The sequence below is a fragment of the Sceloporus occidentalis genome, unplaced genomic scaffold, assembly GCF_023333645.1.
Source record: "Sceloporus occidentalis isolate IW3139 unplaced genomic scaffold, rSceOcc1.0.p SCAF_2, whole genome shotgun sequence".
In the NCBI taxonomy this organism is placed as follows: Eukaryota; Metazoa; Chordata; class Lepidosauria; order Squamata; family Phrynosomatidae; genus Sceloporus; species Sceloporus occidentalis.
The window spans coordinates 253432598-253460431 of NW_028316982.1; the positions used below are offsets into that span (position 1 = coordinate 253432598).

Below are 27834 nucleotides of genomic sequence, written 5' to 3' on the forward strand. Positions count from 1 at the left end.
AATAGCCGGGGCTGACGGGACGGAAAGTCCAGCGCTCCTGAGGTAGCTTGTCGCCAACCGCGTCACAACTGGGTCACAAGGCCCGTCTGTCACGACGCCCCGCCTCTTCCTTCCGTCACGGCTTGCCCTCGAGGGGGCGTGGCTATGAGCTTTAGCTCCGCCCTGGTGTGGTAGCTCCGCCCGGAAGAGGCGGGGAGCGGCGTCTTGCCAGGAGAGGCGCGCCGCTGTCACTTCCTGCTCCTGCGTCTCCCGGCGTCAGTCGCGCCTCCTCCTCCTCCTCCTCGGCTTCTTCTTGTCGCCTCTTCTTCCTTGCCGGCGTCGCTGCGGGTTTTTCCCTCAGCAACCGCCTCCTCCTCCTCCAGGGAAGCCGAGGCCGAGGCCGGGAGGGCGCCACGGCGAGGGAGGCCGCGCTCGCCGCTTCAACAGGAAGACGAGGAGGAGGAGGAGGAGGGCGTCCCGAATCCCCTTCAGCGTCGCCTCCTTGATCCGAGGAGATGCCCGTGAAGAAGAAGCGCAAATCCCCCGGTCAGGCGGGCGACGAGACGGGCCTCAAGAAGTGTAAGATCACCAGGTACAAGGAGGACAATGCCCAGCCCAGGCCCCAGTGCCAGCCCTTCCCCTGAGCCAGGCCCCTGGGAAGGAAAGAAAGAAATAGGGAAGGAAGGAAGGAGGGTGGGAAAGAAAGAAGGATGGAGGGAAAGAAAAGAGGAAAGGAAGGGGAAAAGAACGATGGACGGAAGAAGGGAAGGGGGAAGGAAGGAGAGGAAGAAGGGAAGGGGGAAAAGAAGGATGGAGGGAAGGAGAAAGGGACGGAGGGAAAGAAAGAAAGAGGGAAGGGAGGAGAGATGAAAGAAGGTAGGAAAAGAAAAGCATAGAGGGAGGGAGGGAAGGAGAGGAAGAAGGTAGGAAAGGAAGAGAAAAAAGGATGGAGGGAGGGAGGTGGCAAAGAATGAAGGAGGGGAGGGAAGGAGGAAGAAGAGAAGGGGAAAAAAGAAAGAAGTAGGGATGGAGGGGAAAAGGAAGAAGGGAGGGTGTGAAAGAATGAAGGAGGGAGGGAGGTGGGGATGGAGCTCCTTATTCCCATCGCTACCCCTTCTCTTTCCTCAGCAGCTGAGGCTGAGAGAGTGTGACTTGCCCAGGGCCGCCCAGTGGGTTTCCATGGCTGAGACAGGATTCCAGCCCTGGCCTCCCACGCTGCGGAAATAATCCGGTTTGATGCCTCCTTAGCTGCCATGGCTCCATGCTGTGGGATCCTGGGAATTGTAGTTTGTTGTGGCACTGGAGCTCTCTGACAGGGAAGAATGGGAGGAAGTAGGCCCAAGTCTAGGAAGGCTCATGCTATTGACTTCTGTCTTGCAGATCGTCTCAGAGGTGCTGCAGGGTCCCTGTGCACAGAGAGAGAAGGCTAAACGTCATGCAGCACTACAATTCCCAGAGTGTCTTAGCACTGAGTCCTGGCTGTTAAAATGGGGTCAAACCATATTATTTCTGCAGTGCAGATGCAGCATTAAGTCTCAAAAGGTGTCACAAGATCCCTTTGGATACTCATTGGCTCCTCTGTGATATCAGAAGGGCAGCCTCTGATTTGGAGAGAAGACCCCCTTTCCCTCCCTCCGGCACCATGCTGGCAATAGGTACCAGAGAGTTGGTCAGGTGCCATCTATGGTCATCATGGCTTTATTGTCTCCAACTGAAATGCAGCTTATGTGATGATTGTGTATTATTCCACTTTCATGTTGGTCTGACCATCCCCTCTAACCCCCTCTAGGAACAATTTCGGCTAGTTGTGGTTGTTGTTAACTGCCTTTGAGTTGAGTTCAACCCATGTTGACCCTATGGATGAGAGACTTCCAAATTACCCTGATCTCCTGCAGACTTATGGCCATGGCTTCTGTGATCTGAGTCTATCCACCTGCAATATGGTTGTCCTCTTTTTCTGTTGCTCTAAACTTTACTACACATTATCATCTTGTAGTTATACATTGTCATGATGTTGTCAAAACAGGACAACCTCAGTTTACTGTATATACTCATGTACAAGTCTAGAATTTTTATTCAAAATATTGACCTAAAAAGAAGACTCGCCTTCCATGAGTCAATGTAAGTTTGGTACGTTAACTCATATTTAAACAGGAACCCTTCCCTGGTAAAAGGCAAGAGCATAATCTGTCCTGAAAGCACCTTCCTCTACTCTCTCATTCATCCAGCCTTTAATATGAGCACAGTTATGGCTGCTGGAATTTTTTAAGTTGGCTTTTTTTACCTTTGCTTCTTCCTTTAGGTCTTTTGTTACATACCCCTAAATTTTACCTTGGCTTATCCACAGGTCATATCAAAATCCATAATATTGCCTCCAAAATCTGCTCTGGAGTTATACATGAAGTTGACTTATAGTCAAGTATATACAGTAGTCATCTTTGCTTCTGGGGAGAGTCCAGGCCTAATCTGCTCTGCTCCACTGGTCTTTTTAGCGGTCCACAGTATTCTCAGAACTCTTCTTGAGCACCCCATCTCAAGCGAGTTGATTTTTTTCCCTGTTAGCTTTCTTCACTGGCCAGCTTTCACAACTATACATAAAAATAGGAAATACAGTGGTGTGGACCATCTTAACTTTGGTACTTAATGATATACCTTTACACTTCAGGATCTTCTCTAGTTGCTTCATAGCTGCCCTTCCAAGTCCTAATCTTCTTTCGATTTCTTGACGGCATTCTCTGCTCTGATTGATGATTGAGTCCCAGTATAGGAAATCCTGAACATTTAGATCTGTTCATCAGCTGTTTTAAAATTATGTAGATCATTTGTAGTCATATTTTTTGTTTCCTTGAAGTTCAGCTATAAATCTGCTTTTGCACATTCTTCATTGACCATCTTCAATAATCAGATCAGTGGTACTCAGACTTTTTACACTTGGGACCCTCCTCCTTTACACCTACATATTGATGGTACCCCCTCCCACTCATTGTAGTATATGAGTAAAAATATTTTGTTTATTTAATGTACGTATTTTCATTCACACGTTCATGTACAATCAGCCCTTCATATCCATGGATTTTTTTATTCAAGCACCCATGGCTTGAAAATATTTTTAATATATGAATTCTGAAAAACAAACTTTGATTTTGCCATTTTGTATAAGAGACACCATTTTACTGTGCCATTGTAGTTAATGGGAGTTGAGCACCTGCAGATTTTGTATACACAAGGAATCCTGGAACCAAACCCTACCAGATACCAAGGGTCCACTGTATATTCATATTTTAACATTTTATAAAGGAAAAATATTGAAATAAATTCAATATTCAGCCCAACGCATGTGTAAATTTTACACATAAAAAGGTTTGGGAGGAGAAGGAACAATCACAGCATCCAAGTCTCGCGCCCCCCCCCCCCCTTGACCAACTCTCACCCACCCAAGGGGTGCCATCCCACCGTTTGAGAACCACTGATTTCAATTACGAATTATTTGAGTCAAAGAAATCTGCCCCCCATTGTCTTCTGTACAATGGTAGGTACAGCAGTAAAACAATATATGCCACTGTAATGTTGCCATAGGTCCAGATTACAGTGCGCCCACGTCATACGCGGGCGCACTATATGTGGCTTTGACCACACGAGGAAAGCTGCGTGGGGCGCAAGGGGCGGTGTGTCCCATTCGCATGAATGGGGCGCATGCCCATGGCTGGCGTGCGCTGCATGCATGAGCCCCATTCATGCAAATGGGGCTTGAGCATGCGTGGAATTCGACTTACTCGGGGGGGGGGGGGGAATGGATCCCTGCGTAAGCCGAGGGCGTGCTGTAGATATAGTATCCTGTTCCAGGAGAAAGATGGGATAATAATCAATCATCAGTGGTGATTTCATGGTATGTGCCTTCTCATTTGAGATGAGTATAATGGAGGCCACTTATGCCTGTGTGAATTGTATCAGTAAGCCGTATAGGAAGCTTAACTGCAGTCCAAAACACACTACGGAAATAATCTAGTTGGAGACCGCTTTAACTGCCCTGGCTCATTGTTAGGAAATTCTGCAAGACATTTTGCCTTCTCTGTCAGAGAGCTCTGGTGCCACAATAAAGTACAGTTTCCAGGGTTCTCTAGCACTGAATCAGAGTAGTTAAAGCGGTCTCAGACTGGGTTATTTCTGCAGTTTTGAATCTGCCTTCCATGGAATTGTTAATCCATCCATTTTATTTGTTTTATTAATATCTTGCTTTTTTGCTGAATGTGATGCAAGGCAGCTCACAATATGAATTAAACCTAACAATTAAACATTAAAATATAATTAAACTACCATATTAAAGCAGTAATACTTTAAAACAATATAGAATCGTTTTAAGAACATGGTAGTAAAGTGCAGTGTGGACACCTCATTGAAGACTTTTCTGCATGGTCACTTTGTTGCCAAATTTTCTGTCCTGTCTGTTCTAATTTATTGTCTCCTGATCATTAGGAACCTTTTGCATGCAAAGCCTGTGCTTTACTACAGAACTTCGGCCTTTCACCTCTTAACTCAAGTCAGGCTATGCAGTAATTCAATCATATTATGTCAGTCAGTGCATGGAGAAGCAGAATCTGACAGCTGTGAGAATCTCCATCCCTTGCACCTTCCGAGTGACTTAATTATGCACAGTGATTTTTGGAGTAAATTAAGACATCTGATCAAGGAGCATATGTTAGTTTTCCAGTGAGAATTTCACCACGAAATTGTTCTTGTCGCCCTTTTCAGTATATCCTGCACTTTTCAGTGTGCCTGATCTGGACAGGAGCAACTTTATCCTCTACCTTTCATCCACTTGCTCTCTGCAGTTAGTGCTTTATACCACAGAGATGGAACTATCAATCCAAAAGCCAAATTCACTTCCCTGGACTTCCACTTTTTGTTTTCATCATCGCCACTTCCCTCAGTTACTATCCACCATTTTCATATGTGGACCAGAAAAAGAGCTGTTCCAGTTACCATCCAGCATGAATATTTACCATGGCTTTGACAGTAATCTCCTCTTACCTAGTCTGTTTTGTCAGCAAGAGGCATGCATTGGAAGAAGTAGGTAGAATGGCTATGTATCTGTGTGTATAGGATTGACTCACTGGAGGAGCTTCTAGTTAATAGACTTTTAAGAAACATGTACTGTATTTGAAAATACTAGCAAATAGCATTTATTGTATGTAGCTTGAAAAGCAATAACTTACAGATATATGTTAGTATGCATAAATACTGATCTATTTGAAAATGAATTCTTAAATTCAATATACATGCTGAATGTTCTGTTTTTAGCACGTTCAAAACAAGGTCCTATTTAAAATAACACCAGCCATCAGAGTCCAGCTACTGTTCCATTAACATGTCTTGATACTTGATACCTGAAGGTTTGGAACACCCAATTTTCTTTCCTTGTGTTCTTTAGAACTGTAAAGGACAGCTGAACACAATTAAGTTTACTCTTGAGTAAATATGTTAGTAATCATTTGTTAGAATCACAAGGGTGACACTTCTGTAACTCCAACATTTTGAACAAATCCGTTAAGACAGCATGTAACAAACAGGTGCTGGCTTAGCATCTGTTGAAAGCCTCCAAAGAATGAGGTTATGCAACCTTTCTAGCTATCTTGTTTTTGTGCTACACTTACTTTGTGTTGCTCTAGAAACCTTGATGAGATGGCTTTTTATGTCAGACAAATTAATTCAATCAGTTATGGTAGCACTATTGGTTATCCTGCCTACCTTTGGACAGAATGAGTTCATTTTAGTTTCTTTAGTGTAAGAAGTATAAATTTAATGGTACTGCTTACACAGACATGCATGTCAGGACATGATCTTCTCATTGCCATGTTCAACAAGTTTGGAAAAGCATATTTTGTTTCACATGAGGTAATAATCTGTCTTTTCTACCAATATCAAGAGCAATGGCCTTAGGTAGTAAAACATAATATAATATCCATTAGAACCCTTATTTTGCAACTGTCTAAACATTTGCATATGCCATCATTTGTGTCTGTACAGGTAGGCTACTGTTTAGTTTGCCATTCCTGAATTAAGTTGTTAAAAACATGCTGCAGGCAGTTAAACAAAACCTTTCTAAACTAAAGACAAGGTATAGCACTTGTTCAACCAGTGTGTATAAACAACTAAGATAATGTTGCAGAATTGTAGTAAAGGGACATGAATGTTTAGGATCACAATCCTGGGGACAAGGATATAATGAAATACAATTGAAATTAAATTGGAGCTGAGAGATCCCTTCTGTCTCTCAGTCGTTCCTTACAACTGTGGATTCAGCAGTCACCTTTCCAAAGTACTACTATCGTACTCCCTTTTAGCTTGCCGTGGGGCAGATTTCTGTACAAGATTTTGAATAATAAAAGTGATGGACTCGAGGGTACAACTGGAGCATGACTGATAAAAGTCATTGCTGTACATACAGTTGTTCATGAATAATAAATATCTCACTGCTGCGCCTTATTCTTATAGCACAATCAGTGTCCATGACATTTTAAAGTAGAGATGGGAGAGGGCCCTGCACTCTAAAATTAAACAATGAGGAATGAGGGAAGGGAAGGTAGGTTGTTTCAATTTCACATGCTTAAGCAAGGCTGAGCATTAACTTGATATGGTTATCTAGGTTGCTACCTCATCTAAATCAACTCTCTGAGGATCATCAAAGTATTCAGCTGTAATCCTTTCAGTCGGTCACTCTGCAGTAGACACACAGTTTAATGACTTAATCAAATGTTTTAAAAACAAATGTATTAAATTATCTTACAGGTGCTCACACTTCAGCACAAAATTGTTCAGTGCTTCTCTGCAGTAACAGTAATGTTCAGTGCAGTACTGTCTTGACTAACATTACAGTCCCTCTACTAAAGGGGTGTGAATGTTGAGCATCACCAAGGATTCTGAGCTTCCATTACGCCTGAAATTTTGTTTAGAAATTAAGCTGACAGAAATTTCATTACGGGGCTACAGCCTTCTATCAAACAGAGAACCAAATAACTGTTCTTCACTCCTTAGCACTCCTGCCGAGTTTTCTGCTTTTCTGTGTGAATGCAAAATAAGAGCGAGACAGATTTTAGAAGCAGCAGATTCCATAAAAGTAAGCCTGTTGTTGAAATGCTGCTCCTTAAAGCCCTAATAGACTCCATCCCCTCTTAAGAAGCTAAACAGGAGTCCCCATTCATCTGAAGGCAATAGAAGTTAATCCCCTTAAGTATATTCAGTCCAGAACAAGTTATTACTTGTAGTCAAGCTGGCATTGACCTATGTTGACCTTATGAATGAGAGATGTCCAAGGCCCATAGAGATGCCTAGGGTCATCAATAGACCTACTCCGTTCTTGCCGAAATTGGGCTGTGGCTTCCTTGAATCAATCCATCTGAGGTCAATCTACTTGTAATGCAGTCTTCCTCTTCCTACTGCCTTCTGATTTACCAAGCCTTATCATTGGAAGTTTTTAAAACAAAGTCTGGATGCCCATCTGTCAGGAGTGCTTTTATTGTATATCCCAGCCTGGCAGAGGGTTGGACTGAATGCCCCTTGCAGTCTCTTCTAATTCTATGATTCTATTCTATCTGTTCTATCTATTCTATTATGATGTGTCGAAAGTACATATGTTTAGGCATCTGGTGAGAGTTCAGTCTTTATTTATTTTAAAAGTCCATGATGTCATAGAACTCTTCTAGCACCACATTTCAAGAGTTGATTTTCTTCCTGTCCAATTTCTGCACTATGGATAATTCTGACTTTCGTATTCAGAGAAATATTTGTATTTCAGAGGATCTTTCAAGTTCCTTCAGAGTTACCTTCTTAGTCCTACTCTTCTGATTTCTTGTTTATAGTATCCAGCTTGATTAAGGACTGAGCCAAGTTATAGAACATCTTCATTTCTCTTTCTTCATCATCCACTTTTAAACTTGTCTAAATCAGTGCTACTCAAAGTGGGGTCTGTGGAACAGTGTCAGTCCATGAGCCTTTGTCTGCTGCCCTGCAATGAGTTTCCAGGAAAGAAAGATACATCTGTAGCCAATAAGTATAAATACAGTGCATGGTTGGAAAAATCTTGCCAATATCAGATAGTTCATACATCAGTCTAATTCTGCTTTCAGGATTATATCTTCTGTGTATAAATTCAACAGATAGGGTGATAAAATCCAGCCTTGACTGGCCCCTTTGGCAATCGGAAGCCATTCTGTTCCTCCATATTCTGTCCTTGACAGTGGCTTCCTGTCCAAATGTAGGTTATGCTTCAGGACAATCAAATGGCATGGCACACTCCTTTCTTTTAGAGCGGCCCATACTTTCTCATGATTTAGATTCCAGTCTGAACATTTGTATTCAGGTTTCTGGCCCTATTTCTGTCACATTTCTTTCTCTGTCCATAACTGTTGAAGGGTTTCATCAATCATCCAGTGATTTTTCCTTCTTTCTTTTTAAGTATAGATAGTGTCTTTTTCCATTTTTCTATTTCTCCCTCACATTGTCTATGGTTTGGTCTGGAATGCTTGGGTTCCTGGTCAGTTAAGCTTCATATGCAAATCAGTTCTTTTTATGGACTTTAAATTCTCCCCCCCCCCCCCCAATTGTATTTTGGTACTATGATTGATCTAGTGTACCTCTTTAACTTTACTCTAATTGTTGATATTAACAAAGCATAGCTTGTGCCACAGTCTGCCTCTGGACTTGTTTTTTGCAGAGATAATGCAGCTTTTCCATCTTTTACTTCAAAGTATGTAGTTTGTTTTATTTCTATATTGGTTATCTGTTGCATCCACATATACAGTAATTTATTCAGTCACCTGAGAGATGTGTTTGCAGTGAACAAATTCTTGGCCTCACAAAATTCAGTAAGTCTCACGTCTTCATTTCCTGATCCTAGGTTAAATTCTCTAAAAATGTTTGGTTTTGCTTTGTTTCATACTTTTGCATTCTAATCACCTAGTATTATTAAAATGCCCCTATCAGCCCACATTCAATTCTGGGTTCCCAAGCCCTGACATAGAGGGCAGTGTTTGCTACCAGGTCGCAGAAATAAGAGGAGACAAAATATTTATTCAAGGACTGAGTATTTCCTTTTATTCCCAACATAGTATTTTGTATGTCATTTAATTTGTATCATATTTCAGTAAATTAGTACTACTGTGTCTGATGCTGCTGTAGTTATACCAGTGATTATACATAAGTGGTAACTGCATGTAGATTGCCATTTCCCTCAAAAGGCACCTTTTCTGGTCCACATAGGTGAAATGCACATCAGTATCTGCAGCACATGTTCTTATTCTCATGTAGATACCCAGTGTTCAGTGGAAACATCTGACCTGCTTAGGACTTTATTTAAACTACAATGACTGTTGAACTGGACTTCTTAAAATAATTGGTCTTTCAAAATATCTAATTACTGCAATTTCTATAAAGTACGCTTTTTGCAGACTTAATTTCTGAATGACAACATACAGTATAATGCCTGGCTATAGTGGCCTTGATTCTGTCTGCAGACTTGCAGACATTTTCAATTCGGCTGTCAGAATAAAAGCAAAAGCTGAGTCTTTTATGTTCCTTTTTGATTGTTTAAACTGTGGAAATGTAACAATAACAATAATATAATCAGTGTGAAAGTTTTTAAAAAGCAGGATATTAGTACTCTTTAAAATACGTATTTTTTAAAAGAATCAAAATTAATTTAAAGAAACAGCCACATTTTAGGAAAGAAGTCTATATTGTTTAGTAATTTCTTATTGGGAACATTTTCTCCAGAATGATGATAATGTAATAAAAAGAACTATGTTATGTCTTCACAAGCTACTGCAGGTCACAAGCTTCTAGTAAAGTGATAAGTGGTGAGGAGCATTTTTCAAGCAAGAAGTGCCTGTCGTGGTTTTATGAATATGCAGGTATGAAACTGATAAGAGCTTAAAATCTAGGGTTTTTTTCCAGTCACATTACTAATAACATAAAATGTGTTTCTTGAGAACCAGATTGCCTGATGTATTGAGGGAATAATTGCCTACACTTTTACATATTTTTAAAACTACTTTTAGGCTCAAAAGATAGCTCTGCAAACAAATACACATGAGTGGACATGTATCCTCCAACTTAGGAGATGTTCGCACAGCTAAAAAATCAGACTTACCTTGCCCGATTTGAACCCTCTTTCAGGATGTAGTTGGATATTATCACTTGCATTTTGCTGCCCATGCTGCCTCCTGCCTAAAACCCAGCTAGAATCCGAGCTCAGCTGGCCGATTTACAAAGCCGGGAAACTCCTGACTTTGCAAATTGGCCAGCTGAGCATGGCTTCTAGGCGGGCTTTATGCGGAAGACAGCACCAGTGGCAAAATGTGAGTGACAGTATCTGGCTGCATCCTAGAAGAGGCTTCAAACTGGGCAAGGTAAGTCAGATTTTTTAGCTGTGCAAAAAAACCCTTAGTTGTCTGTCCCTTACATAACTAATGTCTCCTGTAAACTTGGAAGTAATTTAACCTCCAACTAAAGCTTTATAAAAAGAGAGTGCTGAAGTGCCAGCTGCTGAAACTATGTACCATTTTTAGCAGGTATGTTCCATTTTAAAAATTGTATACATTATCCCACAAAAGAAAAAATGCACAGGAATGGATGTACTTTCCAGTCAATAGCAAGAGTCTGTATTACTAAAATCTCATCAGCCTGACAGTATGGTTCTCCTTTCTTGTTTTTATTCTGTCCGTAAATAGGCAGCATTGTGTCTAACATTTTTCAAAAGATTTTAAAAGATTTTAGCAACCTAATTTTAAAGGTATTTTCTTTTTGCTTTTAAATTATTGCTGCTCTGCTCCAAGTCTCCTAGAAATTACAGTTTATTTTCTGCCTCTTCCATGAGTGCACATAGTAAGAAAAAGATAAACGTTGTGCTTTCACACTTAATGTACCATTATCCTTACTGATAGAATAACAGCCATCCATGTCCTTGCACACAGTTTACTTTCTTTTGTGGAATAAAATGTACAGTTCTCAATGTGGGACCCACATGGGAGAAATGGTTCATTGCTTCATTGGTTTAGACCAGTGATGGTGAACCTTTTACAGACTGCCCAAACTGCAACCCAGACCCCACTTATTTATTGTAAAGTGCCACCTCCCTCTGGCTTTCTAATAAGAAACTCTGGCAAACTGTGCTAGGGCGATAGCATGTGTGCCCACAGAAAGGGCTCTGGGTGTCAACTCTGGCACGTGTGCCATAGGTTCGCCACCACTGGTTTAGACGTTAGTACTGCCTCTTCTTGTCTGCTGTTCTACCAGTCTTGTGTTTTACTATCTGGCTTGAGAAGGTTGGTTTTGGAGGCAGGGAATGACGTACTGCACGAAATTATTACAAAATCTAAGAAGTATCAATAGTTTGACTAATGTTTGTTCTTCCACAAGTCTGTCTACAGCATTTAACTGTTCTTAAAATTTAGGTGAATTTGTTTCTCTGTGTTTTAAGATTCTAACCAAGCTGAGACTGATTTTGCTTCTTTTGAGCTGCATCACTAACCATCTGCTCTCTAAAATGTCATTGTGTTGGTCCTATGTACAAGATGAAAAGGGAGACATTGCTTATCAGATCCTTTCCCTACCTAAAATGGTGCTCAGGTAATCTGCTGCTGAGAACTAATATCATAAGCCTGATTGCAAAACATTAGTAAGTCCTAAAAATATAAAAGGTGACAGTTTGGGTGGAGGGTGGGGAACACTTGAAGTTGTAAAGCAGTAAGAACATGAAACAGCTCAGGAAAAGCACCAGTTCAGGATGAAGACATTGCACCCTGAATTATGCTGTTGTGTGTTTGTGTACAAGTGAATGAAGACCTGTTGGCATAATTAGATAAATTATGCACTTTTCATTTAGTTTGCTTAACCCTATCTGCTTATGTAAGAGAGAATTTAATTTAAAGATAAATTAAACACTCAAGCTAAAATTATGTATATGTTGGTAGATACATGTCTAAGAGCCCCAGTTTGTTGAATATGGGGGAAAGTGTGAATAAGAGGCAGTTTACTACATAGAAATGATTCATGGGTGGGAAGTGCTTAAACCTTTCCCATGTCTGCTGGTTCCCTTGGGGCAATCACATGGATGTGTGTTGCCAAATATGTGGCCTGGCCATGGGTGAGAAAAGTAATTTTTATGTGTGATATCTTAACCTGATTTCTTTGTTTCAAAGGTGAAGATGAAGTAGTTGGGCCTGAGGGAATGGAGAAATTCTGTGAGGACATTGGAGTCGAACCGGAAAATGTAAGCTTTGTTAGTAAAGATTAGTATGCCATACAATGCGCCTGCGCCATGTGCAGACACATTTTACACGGATTCCAGCTTACGCAGAAGCCACACAGGGAAAAAACAATGGCGCACATGCCATTATTTCCTATTGGGCTCAAGCATAGGCATATTTTCCCTTACATGGGGGGATCCGGAACGGATCCCCCGCGTAAGTGGAGGACCCACTGTATTCTGAAAATAAGTAAAATTAGATTTTCAAATTACTCCCATAAATGCCTGTTTCCCTTATACAGCGTACGCGGGCACGCCATATGTGGCTTCCACTTTACATGGAAGCCGCACTGCAATACATTGAATGGCACACGTGCTCATGGTGCACACATGTCTAGTGAATGGGGTTCAAGCTTACATGGTATTTGCCTTACATTGGGGGGGCGGAATGGATCCCCGCGTAAGGCAAGGCTCCACTGAATTGTGCTCCCTTTCCTTTGATTGGAACTGAGTTCTTACTTTGTATTCTTTTCTGAAGTCTGAAGTTTGACTGTAGTGGGAAACTCACATACAGCTGTCACTTTTTTGGCATAATTAGTGGAATACATAAGCATGATAGTTGCCTCAGGAAATAAAGACCATCATATTTGAAGCAAGTAGAGGCAGGGCAATTTGAGCCACCTGTTTATAAAAGGTGAGTTTAAAAAAAAAAGGATACCCCTGTTTTCTCTGTGGTTTCATAGGCAACTTAGAATGTAGAGGCACAACTTAGAATGTGGAGTTTTCCTGCAAGTATTTAAAAAAAAGTATGCTTGAGGGAGTTAAGAACTAAAAACAGTAATTGAGTGCTTGCAGAATTTTTTGAAGTATAAGCCTGCTTTCAAATCTTGATGCAAGCATGAGACATTAAATATCCTTTCAGCCAGGAAGACAGATCATTGGTCTACTGTCTAGCCCCCAGGAGTAGGCAACTATGCAGCGGCATGTGCCATTTCCTCACCCTGCATCTGCCCAGCAGGCCAAATGCAAGATATCACTTCTGGCTGCCTTCATCAGGCAGCTTTTAAAATTTCTTTGGGGTTAGGTTTTGTTTTGTTTGTTTGTTTTTGTTTTGTTTTTAGGGTCAAGAGGAGCAAATTGCTGTGACTTGAACACATTTTGACTTTCTTGGATCAAAACAAAGTTGTCCAGAAATCAGCCTCCAACCTTTTTTAGTCTGGGGGTTTTGTGGGGCTTCTGAGGTGCTTCAGGGAACACATAGGAATTCCAAGGGTCACACTTTGCCCACTCCTGCTCTAATCCTATTCATATGTCAAGTAAATACACTTGATAATGAAGTAAAAGAGGATGGAATAGGCTCCCTGCCAGTGTTCCTGTGTTTAGGTCAGTGGTTCCAAGCCTTTGGTCCTCCAGGTGTTTTGGACTTCAGTTCCCATAATTCCTGCCTGATGGCCAAGTTGGTTGGGGCTTCTGGGATCTGAAGCACAAAACAAATGGAGGACTAAAAGTTGGGAAACACCAAGTTAGAAGAATATTCAGCTATCAAATATGCTTTGATCTTTTATCATTGTTGATCTTTGTGGTCAACAGCAGAATTCTGTACATGTCTTTCTTTAAGCTCAATGTGAGTTTACGCCTAGGTAAGTGGTCCTAGGTCTGATGTCTCTTTAATACATACACCTACATATATACACTGCTCTAAAATCCTCAGAGCCAGATCCCATTCCTCTTGCAGATATGGGATTGGAGGTCTTTCCACTCTTCTTTTCATAACTTTAATTATTGAAAAGTTCACCTCATCACTATGAGTTTACATGGTGAATAGCTTTCACAGCACCCCCATCAAGAGGCAATAGCTTTCTCATTGAAGTTTCTCATTGAGGTTGCTAAGGAGAAGAAGATGCACTCAGATGTTCCCTCTATTTATATGGTACCCTCTCTCTACTGGGCAGGAAAACCAAAGGGGATGGATTTGATATGAAGGTCAAGGCCTCTTGATGGAACTCAACAGTTCTCATGTTTAAAGAGCTGGGCAAGAGACAAAGGATGACTGAATCAGGACTTTGGTGTCAGATGTTCCCTCAGTAAGCAGTTCAGAGTAGGGCATTTCCTAGTTATGTTTATCAGTTACACCTTTAAAAAAAGAAAATTCACTGAAAGTCTTGATAAATTCTTCAGTGTCCCTCTCACAAAGTCTTCGGAGAACTGCGATAAAGTCATTTCCTGGCTGGAAGCTGGAAATATCCGTATAAAACTTCATATACTTTCCCCAGACTCTAATTTCCTTCTCTCACTTTGTGTTAATTACATCAGGGGGAGAGTGAAGTTCAGAGATATATCAGATTGGGACAAAAACACCATTTTGTGTCTGAAGTCTTGAAACAGCCTGCTTTGCTTTGTATCACATTTGATTTGGAGATTCTCCAAAATACCTCTGAAGTAGGATGAGATATGTATCTTATCCAAACCATGTTCTTAGTCCTGGAGTTAAGGGGGAAATTCTGCTGTTGTGCTAATTTAAAATTGCATCTGCATTTGAATCATTGCAAATTTCTATTGCCATTCAAAAATGATTAAATAGTCCCAAGTATTGTTTAGCAAGTAATTTGTTCTTTGTAAATATTGCATATTTTTATTTAAATTTCTTTTACAGATTATTATGCTAGTTTTAGCCTGGAAACTGGAGGCTGAAAGCATGGGATTCTTTACAAAGGAAGAATGGTTAAAGGGGATGACCTCATTACAGTAAGAACTACATTTAAAATAATCTTTAATGTGTTTGAAATAACAGATTTTAATCTTTCAGTTAGTGAACCTGTTGAAAATATGATACAGAACCTTTGCCTATAGGGTACCAATTTCAAAATGGTCTGATAATACCACTGATGATTTGCATGGTTTCCCATTTGGTCAGAAGAGATGTTGTATGTATCCTTCCCCTTTTGTATGTACTTGTACCTTGGGCTTCTGCAAGTTCTAAGGTGGCCAGGAATATGAATGCTTAACTCTTCACTTATCCCCCTCATTATGTTTCAACTTGAAACCAGCCCCAAATACTTTTGAAGCTGCTTTTGGCTCTAAAAGCAAAAAGGGGAGTGTGTGTGCAACAGCATTTAATGTCTAGTTTAGCACTACATGTCATGGTTTTAGCCTGAATGAAGAAATACTTATTGCTTGCAAAATGTTGCAGAGAGCACCATGTCCTTTCATATTTGTCATTTACTAACAGCTTGCCAAATTTGCCCAGGGTGTAGAAAACGTGAGTACTGCAAACTCTTTCTCATGCAGAAGCAGCATTTACAACGAACTTAAATCACAGTGTTTGGGGAAATGGCAGTGTGAGACTGATACTGATTCCTTACCCACCACCACCACATGTTTCTGGAGCTACCTTCAGACATCATGGGAGTGCTGTTTTTATTTTTCCTCCTACCTTTATCCTTGATGGCTTTTTCTTGCCCAGACAGTAACATAGGTGATGTGCTGATTTTGCCCAATGTACAAATGTCTCTAAAAGAAGTGCTCTACTTAAGCATAATAAAATTATTGTAATTTAATAGAGATGCTGAATAAGCAGTAGTGGGCTGAATGAAGGCTCATAACCTTTTGGTGGCTGCTCCTAGCTTCTTGAACTCTCGTCCCAGGAAGACTAGAATGTCTTCTTGTTGTCCTTCAGGTGCCAGGCAAAGACTTGTTTTAGTGGTTTTAGTGTTGTAGGTAGTTTCACTGCATTATATATAAAAACTGTATGTGTTTTGCTTTTTTAATTCTACAAGCTGCTTTGAATCTCATTGCTGAGGGGGAAGTGGGAGAGAAAATAAAGCAATAGTACAGTTGACACAGTGATCATGTTAGTGGTTTCTCTAGTAAGGATTCTCTAATCTTTTCTTGATAGTTACCACACACTCTGATGGATCATACTCATAGAATTAGGGATACTGATTGTCACTGGAACTCCAGGGTGACACCAGCAGCATGTAATGGCTTTCACCAGCAAATCTGATGACCAGCTTTGGCTCATTCTTTACAGAGAGAAACTGATAACCTCTTGAATGAAGTACTACAATGTACTACTTGTGGGACTGCCTTTGAAGACTACCAAAAAAAATATCATTAAGTATATAATACAGCTACTGATCTAGCGAACCAAATTACTATTTAAAAATAAATCTGCATTGGCTGCCAGACATTTTTCAGATACAATTCAAAGTGCAGCTCAGTGCTTATAACAGTCTAAATCACATGTGTTAGCTGCTTTAGCAAACCCAGCAGAGCTAGATGGGGGGCAATTCTTTCAAATTATAGACAGACTGTTCAGCCTGGAATAATACTCCCCTTGATACCCCAGATGACTTGAATGGCAAAGAGTGCTTTGTGGTCACTTGTACCTTGCTCACCACCTGCAATCATTCTTGGGTCTGGATAATCTGGGTACATTAGTGTACATTCTCATAATTTCCAGAGTGGATTATTGCAATGTTTTCTCCATGAGGCTTCTCTTGAACGAGTATGAAGAGTGCTGCTGGTTCAGAACGCTATACTGTCTGTGTTTGGGCACGAACAGATAGTAATATTTTCTGTGCTTCAAAATACTTGCACTCTCTCCCAGTGAAACACCAGGCCCAATTCAATGTGTTAATATTGATGTATGATGTTCTAAATAGCTCAGCACCTTAAACTCTTCACAGTGGTCAATAAATACTTGAGAAGTTGCTTTCCTCAGTTCAAACCAAATATGGATTTAATATTGACTGGTGAGGCTGTACCTGTGCTTTAAGGCCAAATAACATGGCTTCTGGCTGCTTTGGGTGTTTATGTGACACATGCCCCCGAAGCGGCCGGAAACCACACGAAGGCCACAGTATGGTGCTAAAAGCAGGACCAAAATGAATCTAGAATAATCTGACCTAGCCCAAGAAATGCACACCTTTGACCCTGCATATAAACATGCCAATGCCAGAGAGGTTCTAAAGAAGCTATCTATCCTAACTCTAACCCTAAACGTGCATATAAGCACAATAGTGCAGATGCATATTTAAAAAGGACAGAGCCAGCATAGCCAAGTGGTTGGGGCAGCAGTGCAAAAAAGTAAAAACATGACATTTCCAATAGATGTAATTACAACATACACAAACCAGACAGTCCAAGAGGTAGCATGGAGTGAAGAGGGCATGAATGTGCATTGCCAGTGTTTTACTAGGCACACCTCTGCCTCTGTGTCCTGTCCCGGTAGAAGATCAAAGGTGCAACTGTGTGGACGATCAATGGGGGGCATCCACTGGGATGGCATCTAAACAGAAGACGGTCACCAGTGGTGTGTTTGTGCAACGGTGCACATGGTTGGTGAGGGGGAAATTACCCAACAGTGTGGCTTGATGTCACGCCATGTGGTCAGGCCATGCACATTCAAGCCGACTTATGAGCAGCCAGTGCGGTCAGCAAGGTTTTGACTTGCTTTTTCCTGCCTGTCTACTTCACTCCTGTGTTAACAGCATGGTATGGTTTGACAATTAGGTAGGTAGTACCTAGGGCAAGGGTATTTTGGGCATACCAACTCAATGTGAGTGCTTCCTCCAAAGAAGATGAAAGTGAAGCTTCTGTTTTGTTTGTTTTTCAGGCAATGCCAAGACATGTGCTTATAGCTTTGCTTGAATCCTTTTGATTCATACATGCTGTCCTGAGATTTGTTGTACCAGAAAGCAGCCTGTAATAAAATAGGGAGGTTGGTTTTGCAACAAAAGATTAAGTATACAGTGGACCCTCCTCATATGTGGGGGATCCATTCCCAAAAGATATAGGGAAAACGGTGTGCACTCAAAACCCATTTGTTTCAATAGGAGAGCGCTCCTGCGTGTAGCACGATATGTGCACCATTATCCCTTCTGCAGCTTTACCTTCTACATAAGGGTAAAGCCACATATGGTGTGCCTGCGTATGGCGCAGGCATGCTGTACATGCATCCTCTAGCACAGAGGTTCTCATCCTTTGATCCTCCAGCTGTTTTGGACTTCAACACCCAGAAGCCTTTGTCCAGCATGGCCAGTGATGAGGGAATCTGGGAGCTGGAGTCACAAACATCTGGAGGACCAGAGGTTGAGAACCACTGCTCTAGCAGAATTGATTTTGTTCAGAGCACCAGGCATAGTTGCCATCACAGACAAGCTAGTTTATCCTGCTGCCCTGTTCAGTTTTCAGAATTACTGTTTCCTACAGGATTAGGATGAAAAAATGGAAACTCAGTACAGACAGGACAGAGGTGCTCTGGTTTAAAAAGCAGATCGGGGAATAGAAATTTAATCTGTTCAGGGTATTGTGACACTCCCCTTAAGATGCAGGTACACAGCTTAAGTGTACACTTGGATTCTGCCTGGGGCCTGGAAGCTCACATCTCTGCAATGTCCAGGAGAACATTTGCACAGATAAGGTATGTGTGCTAGTTGCACCCTTTCCATAAGATGTCAGACCTGGCTATGATGATGCATGCCTTAGTTACATTCCATTTGGATTATGAGACTGTCTTTGAAGAGAATTTGGAAACTTCCAACTGGTCCAAAGAGGAACAAAGAGTTCCAAAGAGAAAAAAATCATTTTTATATATTAAAAAAGAGTTTTCATGTCTTTTTGCACAAAAAGCACTAGATTTGCTCACACACAAAAACATGGTCTTTTTGAAAAAATATGAAAAATACATTTTTGGCACAAAAACAACGCATTTCCTTGCAAAAATATTTATTTGCTCCCCAATATAACCCCCTCAAAAACATTATACCCAATCAAAAAAACAAAAACAACCCAAATGTATTTCTATGCAGAATAACTTGCAGGCAAATATTTATGCATAAATATTTGCTTTCTTCTGCAGTGGAAAGAAAACTAGATTAATGAATATATTTCCATACAAATAGTATTATGGTTTATATTCCTGGCACCACGTATCCTGGCACCACCTTCACATTTATCCATCACTTTGGTCTAGCTCAGGTTTGTCGGCATGGATGCGCTGTCTCCTTTATAGCAGCTTTCCCCAGCCTCTTGCCTGCCAAGTGTTTGAATAGCAACTTACTTCAGTCTTAGCTAACATAGCCAGTTATGAAAGCTCATAGAAGTTGGTCTCAGAAACATTTAGACAATCGAATGTTGTGGAGGAAGATATCAAAATGAATGACTATATGCAAGAATGCAAAGGTATACCCTAGGCTGCTACTGTTGTGTTGAGAGCCTTGAAGTGCTTCAAGCCTTGATTGTTTCACTGTTGAAATTGAGAAGTGCCTGTCTACTCCCATCTATTAATGTGTTTTGCATATAACTTTCTTTTATTTAAGATGTGACTGTACAGAAAAGCTGCAGAGTAAATTTGATTTTTTGCGCACACAACTGAATGACATTTCAACGTTTAAGAATATCTACAGATATGCATTTGATTTTGCAAGGGTATGTGCAACTCCTCTTTTTTAAAAAAGCATGAATTCAGCTGATTATCATTTATTTTCTGAGCTATGATTTCTTTAATCAATTTAGGACAAAGACCAGAGAAGTCTTGATATTGACACTGCAAAATCTATGTTAGCACTTCTGCTTGGAAGAACGTGGCCACTGTTTTCAGTATTTTATCAATACTTGGAGGTATGCATATATAATTTTTAAAATATTTAATGTGTTCAATATTTGATTTATATAGTGCATAAGTCTGCAAAAACAACCAGCCCACCATACATTTCTGATCCTGATCTTGAATATGTAGAAATGTACCTGCTATACAGTCAGTTTCCACATCCAACAGATTTTTTTTTATCCATGGAGTCAAACATCCACAGGTTGAAAATATTTTTTTAAAAAAACCCAAAATCAAATCTTGATTTTGCCATTTTAGAAGAAACACCATTTGGCTACACCATTGTACGTAATGGGACCTGAACATCCATGGATTTTGGTGTCAACGGGGTTGTGGAACCAAACCCCAGCAAATATCAGAGGCCCACTGTAATTGTTTCTTGCCTGCTCTCCTGAAAGAAACTTCCCATACATGAACCATTTGAGTCAAGTAGTTGTTTTTAAGATTAATTGTTGTGCACCTGTTTTAGAATACTATCTAAAAACCAGAGGAGAAAAGTGCCAATATTTTTAATTTACTTAGATGGTCTTGTATGTACATGTTCATATTTTCAAAAGAAATAAACAAATATCTGCAAAAAATTCACTTCCTTGTATTCCTTTTTAGAAACAAAATATATTTTTATTAATTGTTTTAAGTGCTTTAGATTGGAGAGGCAACATTAGACTTGCATGACTGCAGAACTAGGTGGTTCTTGCATGTAATGGGTTCTGCTTCATTCACCTATGCTGCTAGGGTAAATTACCCTTTCCCTTTGGGAAACTGGCAAGCTTATATACCAAAATATTTTCTTTTAGAGCCTGGAAAGGAAATGAACTCCTGTATAAGCCATATTATTCTGCTAAAAGAAATGGTATCTTCCTTATTTCTTAGCTACTATTTATTATGTTATTTGCTATTAGCTGCCTTTCCCTATATTTTCATGCCTGCATTTGTGCCCTTTGCAATGTTTTCCCTGTTACCCTGCCAAAAATAGTCTTCTGTTTTAACAGTCAAGCCAGCTCATTTAAATCCACACTAAAAACTGCTTTTTCACATATTTCATAAACCACTATAACTTCTTGCCTCTGTGGAGAAAAAAAATGCATGATTCTTTGTGTGATCATTCTCATAGACTACCTTTTGTTTGCTGAGACGCAATCTCTTATTGTTCTGTAGCAGTCAAAATACAGAGTAATTAACAAAGATCAGTGGTACAATGTGTTAGAATTCAGCAGAACTGTCCATGCAGATCTTAGCAACTACGATGAAGATGGGGCATGTGAGTATTCTCTGTTTTCTTTTGTCTTAATTTATACATTGGATGAATTTTGGATTTCAGGTGAATGCATCACATTACTTAAAAAAACCCTGTACCAATAACATTCATACAGAAATCACAAAGATTGGGGAAACAAATAAGAGCCTTGAGTGGGAAGCTCTTTTGCGAAAGAAGAAAAGCATTAAAAGGATCAGCTAATACCCTGGTGATTTCATACACAGAAACTGTAGAACTTAAGCCAGTCAGAGGTCTTAACCAGAACAATTATGTATAGGTTTGCCAGATCTTCACTATGTGTATACAGTACATATTTTTAGCCTATATTAGAGGGCATGCGAGATACATTTCTTTTTTCTGAATATGAACAAAGGGATATATCTGAAAATGCAGTAGAAGAACAAATGTAATGAGTCACAACTGATGTTTTGATATGTTTATATTTCCATTATGGGTGGTACAGTCGAACCTTGGTATTCACGGTGGATCCATTCAGGACCCACCCACCCCAGATAGATAGCAAAACAAAAAAAAAAAACCCACAGGACCTCAAGTCCCATTCTTACTAATGGTGGTGTTACATCGTGTGTGAACCGCTTTGATCTGAAGGAAAAGGGGTATATAAATAAAAGTTTTATTATTATTTATTATTATTCCATACTGTGTTCCATGATTCTCATTCCACCAGGTTTCAGTGGTGTCTATTTAAGCATATTTGCCTTTCTGCATATAGAGTCCAAGTTCATCTTATTTCCCATGCTCTATGCATTAGTGTAGAGGCATCTTAAGACCACAGGTCATTCTCCCCCAGCTGATTCCTTGCTGCTTTTTTTCAATCTTCTCTTGGGTTCTTGTACTATTGGCCCAACTCCCCTCCCCCCTTCCATTATCATTAAGGCCATTGTCCCGAGTACTTGGTATCCCCCTGCTTTCTGGTCCTTCTTCCAAGTAATCCAATTTAAAGTTCTTTTGATCAGATTTTCAGGACCCCAAAAAATATACTCTTTTAACTTGCTGTGAGGTGCTGCCAATCTCCTGCCTGATGTTTCCTCTTCATGAAAGCATAGACTATGGTCCTTTAAGCCAAATCTTCCTTGATGGCACCACCTGTGGAGCAGTATTACACTTCTATTTTTCTTTCTACTGCTAGGCTATGGAAGGAAGGAGCAATTAAATAAAACCTGTGCCCCAGGGACCTCCAGTTTCTTCCCTAGAGCTCATAGTACCTTGCAATATGTCAAAGGCTATATCTTGCAGTATTATTTGTTTCAACGTGGATCAGAATGAAGTGGTAGTGGTCATTGCCTTTGATGAGCCTTATCAGCCTCTTTGTTACATCATGGATCTTCACTCTTGGAGATGGTATACATGTTGAGACATCTTTTCAGGCCCACACACCACTGTCTCTGTCCCTCTCAACAGGGAATCATACCACCCCACATCTCTTTCCTTTGGAAATAGACAGTAGCTCTTTCATCCATAGAATCTTCCAAGGTTGCCTCCATGTCTTCGGAGTGTACGGTCTTATCCTTCTTCCTGTGCCTCATAATTGAAATTAGGGGGAGAGCTTGGAATTGATTGTGCAGCTCCAGACAGCTCTCTTTTCTGTTTCAGAATTGGGATCCTCTAAATGCCTCAAGTTGTTGTACTTTGTCTTGCCGCTTGCATTTGCTCAAGATACAGCACAGCAGATCCTCAAACAATAAAATAAACATGGCCCAGATGTTGCAAGTCAGTGCAATGCAACAACTACATCATCATCCATGTGCATCATCATACATACTTAGCAGCACAACTGTCCAGGTTTCTCTCTTAAAGTCCCCCATGAAATGCCCACAAAAATGCCTTTTTTTCTCTCTCTCCACCCCTTTAGATCGTGTGCTTAGGGAAAGTACACAGCCAAAACTAAGCAAAAACACACAAGCCTCCAAACAGCACAGGCAAACAGCCAGTGCTGACCCACCAAAACACAAGCTCATTTCCTCAAAGACCGCACAGGTAACAAGTACAAAACCCTCACTCTTCCCCCACCCCTGCGTCACGACAAGCCTTGTCCTTGTGCTTCCCACAAACATCAAGGCAGGCCTTTACTCAGAGTAGTTTGCCCAAAGAGATAAACCCACTGTGATATCAGGGAACCCTGGTGGCACAGTGGTTAAATGGTGCTACTGCAGCTACAACATTGTAAGTTTGATCCTAGAGCAATAAGTTGCTCCAAGATCCACTCAGCCTTCCATCCTTTCGTAGGTTGGTAAAATGAGTACCCAGTTTGTTGGGGGCAATTGTCTTACACATTGTAAACCGCTTAGGGAGGAGTACGCGTTCACTGATAAGTGGTATAGAAATGTACTTGCTATTGCTATATATCTCTCTCACACACACAGACACACATATACACACTGGTAGCAAACCTGCCCCTTCTGAAGTGACAGTTGCAGTGGGTGGAACTTACTGGCGGAAACTGCTGGGTCGGCTTCATGGGCCAAGGTCTATGAAGAGGTAGTTGTCTGCAGAAATCTGAAGAACACTCCAGAAGTCCCACAGGTGTAGCAGTAGCTAGGGCAACTTAGCAGTGGTAACAGTAGGCTTTGGAAATCTACAAAAATTAATACAGGTATACTAATGCAGCTTGGTTCCCCAAATGTTTCTAATTAAAAAAACTCTTTAAGAAAATTTCAGCTTGAGTTGACAGATCAACTCTTTCTCTGGTAGATGACACTACTGATAAACCACTTGCCACTTCCTGTCTTGGGTCTGTCATCCAATAGGAGTCTTGGTACTAAGGCCAGCCTGCACAGAAGGACATATTTAACTGACTCTTATGAACCTTGAAACCTTGCAGCCCACTCCTGTGATTTTGTATCTGAAAATAAGTGACACTTTTCTATAGGTGAATTTAGAACCATATTAATGTGTGTAGCATGGATGAAGTTGGATCTACAGCCTGAACAGGTTCAGTCCTTATCAGGAAGACTTAAGTTGCACAGAGATTTTCAGGACAAAGCAATAAATGAGAAATAACATCTTGAAGTATTCTTTTAAAACTCTGGAATGTGTCTATATGTTATCATTGTTTAAGATTTCAGATCCCTTACATGATGGGTGGAGCAAGCAAAATATAATGATAAGAGCTGACAGAGGTCCACAAATTCTAGCTATTCCTTACAGCAAGCAGGGCCATAGGTTCCCCACCCCTGCCTTACAGTGAATAAAATACAATTCCACCATCCTGAGTCTCCATGAACATAGAGTATTGGTGTGTAATGTCATTGTAAATATTGTAGTGTGATTCACCAGTATCACAAATGGCTCTAAGGCCTTGTGAAAAGGCACAGACAAGCACCAGTTCCGAGCAGGATGTTGTTCCTGAAGCACTGAACCTTGGAAAACATTGAAAAGTGGAAGATTTCCCATTCCCTGTTTCCAAAGTCTGGTGATTTACTTCCCCTTTTCTTCCTTTAAAATGTGGGTATTTTGTCATAAGCAGAATAAAAAAAGAAATCACTTGCCAGCAACAAGCTCTCGGGTTTAATTGTGAAATCCTGTATTTCTGAGAATGTAAGTTAAAAGGTGGTGTCAACCAAATTTCCTTCGGGTTTTTTTAACCAATCTCATCTCAAACGTGGTAGAGACATTTTAACTTGTTTCAAAAAATGAGTCTATCTATTCTCTGTTTAAACTGCTTTAGAAAACATCCACATGATTCATGCTCAAATTATTTAGAGATTATTTAGTGTTAACATAATTTAAGCTAACACTGTTTGCCTTGCTGTTGCCAAGCATCTTAAAGTGCAGTTTGTAACTGGCATTGTTCCATTTCCAGGGCCTGTTCTTCTTGATGAATTTGTGGAATGGCAAAAGATCCGTCAAGCGTCATAGCAAGAGCACCTCTGAAGAAAATGTTTGATCTGATGCTATGCCTACAAAAACTGAGTCAAAACCAAGGGTTGCATTCACATCCTTATGAACTTTAGTAATTTTTTTTCCTTTTATTTTTAAAGGAAGTCTTGTTACACATGAAATGGGCATTGAACCACATCTCTCCTAAGACAGAAAAATTGAGGATTTTGTCTTAAGTTTCTATCATTTCAGAATAATAAAAATTCAGATTTGTAACAGTCTTAAAAGTGAAGGATATCCCTTGAATATGATGGTGGTTTCAATACACAAAAACCAAAACATTGTGGAGCGCATCAGAAATACCCCATATAAATGGTTGAATACTGGAGATGTGTTAAAATTGTTGTAGTAGTATAGGAATCTGGTGTGGTAGTTTTAATGGAATGATTGTGTTTAGGAAGAATGATTAACATTAAGCCTTGGCTGGTGTTCTACAAATGCCCACCATCATTCGTGCCATAGTTTGCAACTTTACATGGTGGCTTGGCCTTAATATTAATTTTCCTATAATTCCAATTCAACATTTTGTTTTTTGATAGAATATAAAAAGTTGTCTACTCTTGAACTTTAAAAAGTGGCCTAAATATTAAAAGGGAAGTAATGCTAGTGTTTTAATGTGTACTAGACTGAGAACATTTTAGTATTATTCCCCACTTCCTCTCCAAATTTGGGGAGCCGATGTTTGTTTGTTTTTCACTCCCAGAATCCAGGTCCCTGTATGTCATCTTGGAACTAAGAAGAGTCATATTACTTTAATGTGGTCTGTTGCCATATAGCAAGAACATGAATTGTTGGGATTGTTGCTAAAACATCATGAATTAGTATGTAGAGAGATCTTGTAGCACTTTTGAGACTAACTGAGCTCATGCTGTCAACTTCTTTCTTTCAGTTAGTCTCAAAGGTGCCACAGGGTCTTTCTACATACTGATTCTACAGACTAACATGGCTGTATATTTGAATTCTACCATCAAGAATCAGGGCAAATATGGAAGGCTGAAGTGCTTAATGATTTTACTATTTTTGCATCATTAAGTAATAAGTACTACACACTCTTAAAAGGCTGGTTTCATATGTCTTAATTATAACCATACACAGGGTTAGCCGCATGTAGAAATTTTCAAGCCTACTTTGTGATGTGTGAAGAAATTAAATTGAGGAAAAATGGCAGTGTGTTGATGGCTGGATGAAAAACTATAGCATTCCATTTGGTATCCTGCTTCTTTTACAACATCCTTAAGCAAATCAATGTCATCTTGGTGATGTGATCTTATCCCATACTGTATAATGTTAGGTAAAGACATGGAAGTAGCTTCTGCCTCAGGAGTATTACAAATGTGTTGTATACGCTAACTAGGTTCAGGTAGGACAAGATAATCTTGTCTGGACAAAGCATTTTGTATATTTTGTGGGGAGGTTCTGTCTTTGTCATATGGTGTCCTTAAGTATCTCTTTTTGTTCTTCAATAGAAAAGGGCTATTTCTTTTTCAATTCCACTAACTATTGAGATATATTTGACCATGTCAGTCATTCAATTCCCTTTCAATAATCCTAGAGGGATGACATTACACTGTGGAATTTATTGCTCTTTCGCAGCTGTGTACATGAAAAATACTATTTGAAAACGTGGAGAACATCTCCACCACCCACATGTGCTGCTCTTATTTAATTATTTGTATTAATAGATATCTCATTTCACTTTAGAAAGCTTCAGGTAATTTCTTCTTTAGCCTTATTAGAATATATTTGTTCTGCAAGCTTTTCCTGTGGATGGACATAAAGCCATGAGTGCTACATTTTGGAAGTTCCCCCAAGACTGTAGTCTTTAAGTATATTGAAATTGGAAGTAACTTAAATTCAGTTTGCAAGTACTTCCAAAACATGTGAAGTTCTAGACTGCATATTTTTGGAGTAAAAGAGAAACTGTTGACCACTACAGAAGAAATTCTGTGATTTGCAAAGTACAGTAAGTTTGCAAGAGTTAAACATTCTGCACATAGGTGGAAGGAAATTCATATCCAGCTGAGCGATATGTATATAAAAAAGCATGTAATATTCCTAGATGAGGGATGAGATGTTTTCATTACAAGTATTCCTGGTGTTCTTTAATGTTCTAAGCCAAAATATTTGGAGTGAGCCTTGTTGGTATATCCCAGGATTGGTTATGAATAGGCTGGCATTCTTCCCAGAAATGGACAATGCTGTCCTTAAAAGTACTGTGGCCATTAGTGGCCCTGTCACAGCTTGCACCGAATTGGCCTTTAATAGTGCATTTTTTCCCTGCTGAATTATTTCACATACTCGGGCTCAGATGTTTGTACAAAGGATGAGGCAAGTTGAAAACATAGCTAGTGATGGACCTTAAGGGTGCTGTATGCAGTTCTTCTTTTCCCTGACCCCCCCCCCCCACCCATTTTTTGTTGTGGTGTGTCCACAGTAGAATATATCTTTCCTAATTAAATCTGCAACAGCATAACCAACCATTTGGGAATAGAGATATAAGGAAAATGAGACTATCTTTGCAGTATTCATGCATATGAATGAGCAGTTAGCCATCCAAATTGTCATCAGTCCCCACCCACCCCCTATCCGTGCTTTAGGAAACCTTTCTCTCAGGTTTTTAAAGTTTCAAGTTATAAATCAGGAAAACCCAATTGTACCAGTAACGTAGACTAACCATCTCTTTTATTTCAAGTTACAAATTCTGATCTTAACATAGTAATTAATGCAATGTTGTGTCCACCAATGCCAACATGTTAATGTGAAGGTATAAGATTGCTATGTATGACTTGTATCTCTGAGGTTTTCTCACTATTCTTATAATAAAACCATATTTCAGGGTTTAAA

General features: G+C 40.0%; 1 protein-coding gene across 1 annotated transcript; it reads left to right on the top strand.

The window, feature by feature from the left end:
- The first annotated feature begins 87 nt into the window (after positions 1-87).
- On the top strand, positions 88-27834 carry DCUN1D5 (defective in cullin neddylation 1 domain containing 5). The gene is made up of 8 exons (XM_089512750.1): positions 88-571; positions 9793-9884; positions 12174-12244; positions 14874-14965; positions 19543-19651; positions 19739-19843; positions 20991-21093; positions 24914-27834. Exons 1-8 carry the CDS (start codon positions 495-497, stop codon positions 24967-24969), a joined length of 705 nt encoding a protein of 234 aa, XP_089368876.1. The 5' UTR covers positions 88-494; the 3' UTR covers positions 24970-27834.

Bases quoted from the DNA above. Each gene is read 5' to 3' on its own strand.
- DCUN1D5 (XM_089512750.1), top strand. From the start codon at position 495: ATGCCCGTGAAGAAGAAGCGCAAATCCCCCGGTCAGGCGGGCGACGAG. The intron at 572-9,792 runs GTACAAGGAGGA...TGTCTTCACAAG, and splicing joins AAGAAGTGTAAGATCACCAG to CTACTGCAGGTCACAAGCTT. The intron at 21,094-24,913 runs GTGAGTATTCTC...TTCCATTTCCAG, and splicing joins CTACGATGAAGATGGGGCAT to GGCCTGTTCTTCTTGATGAA.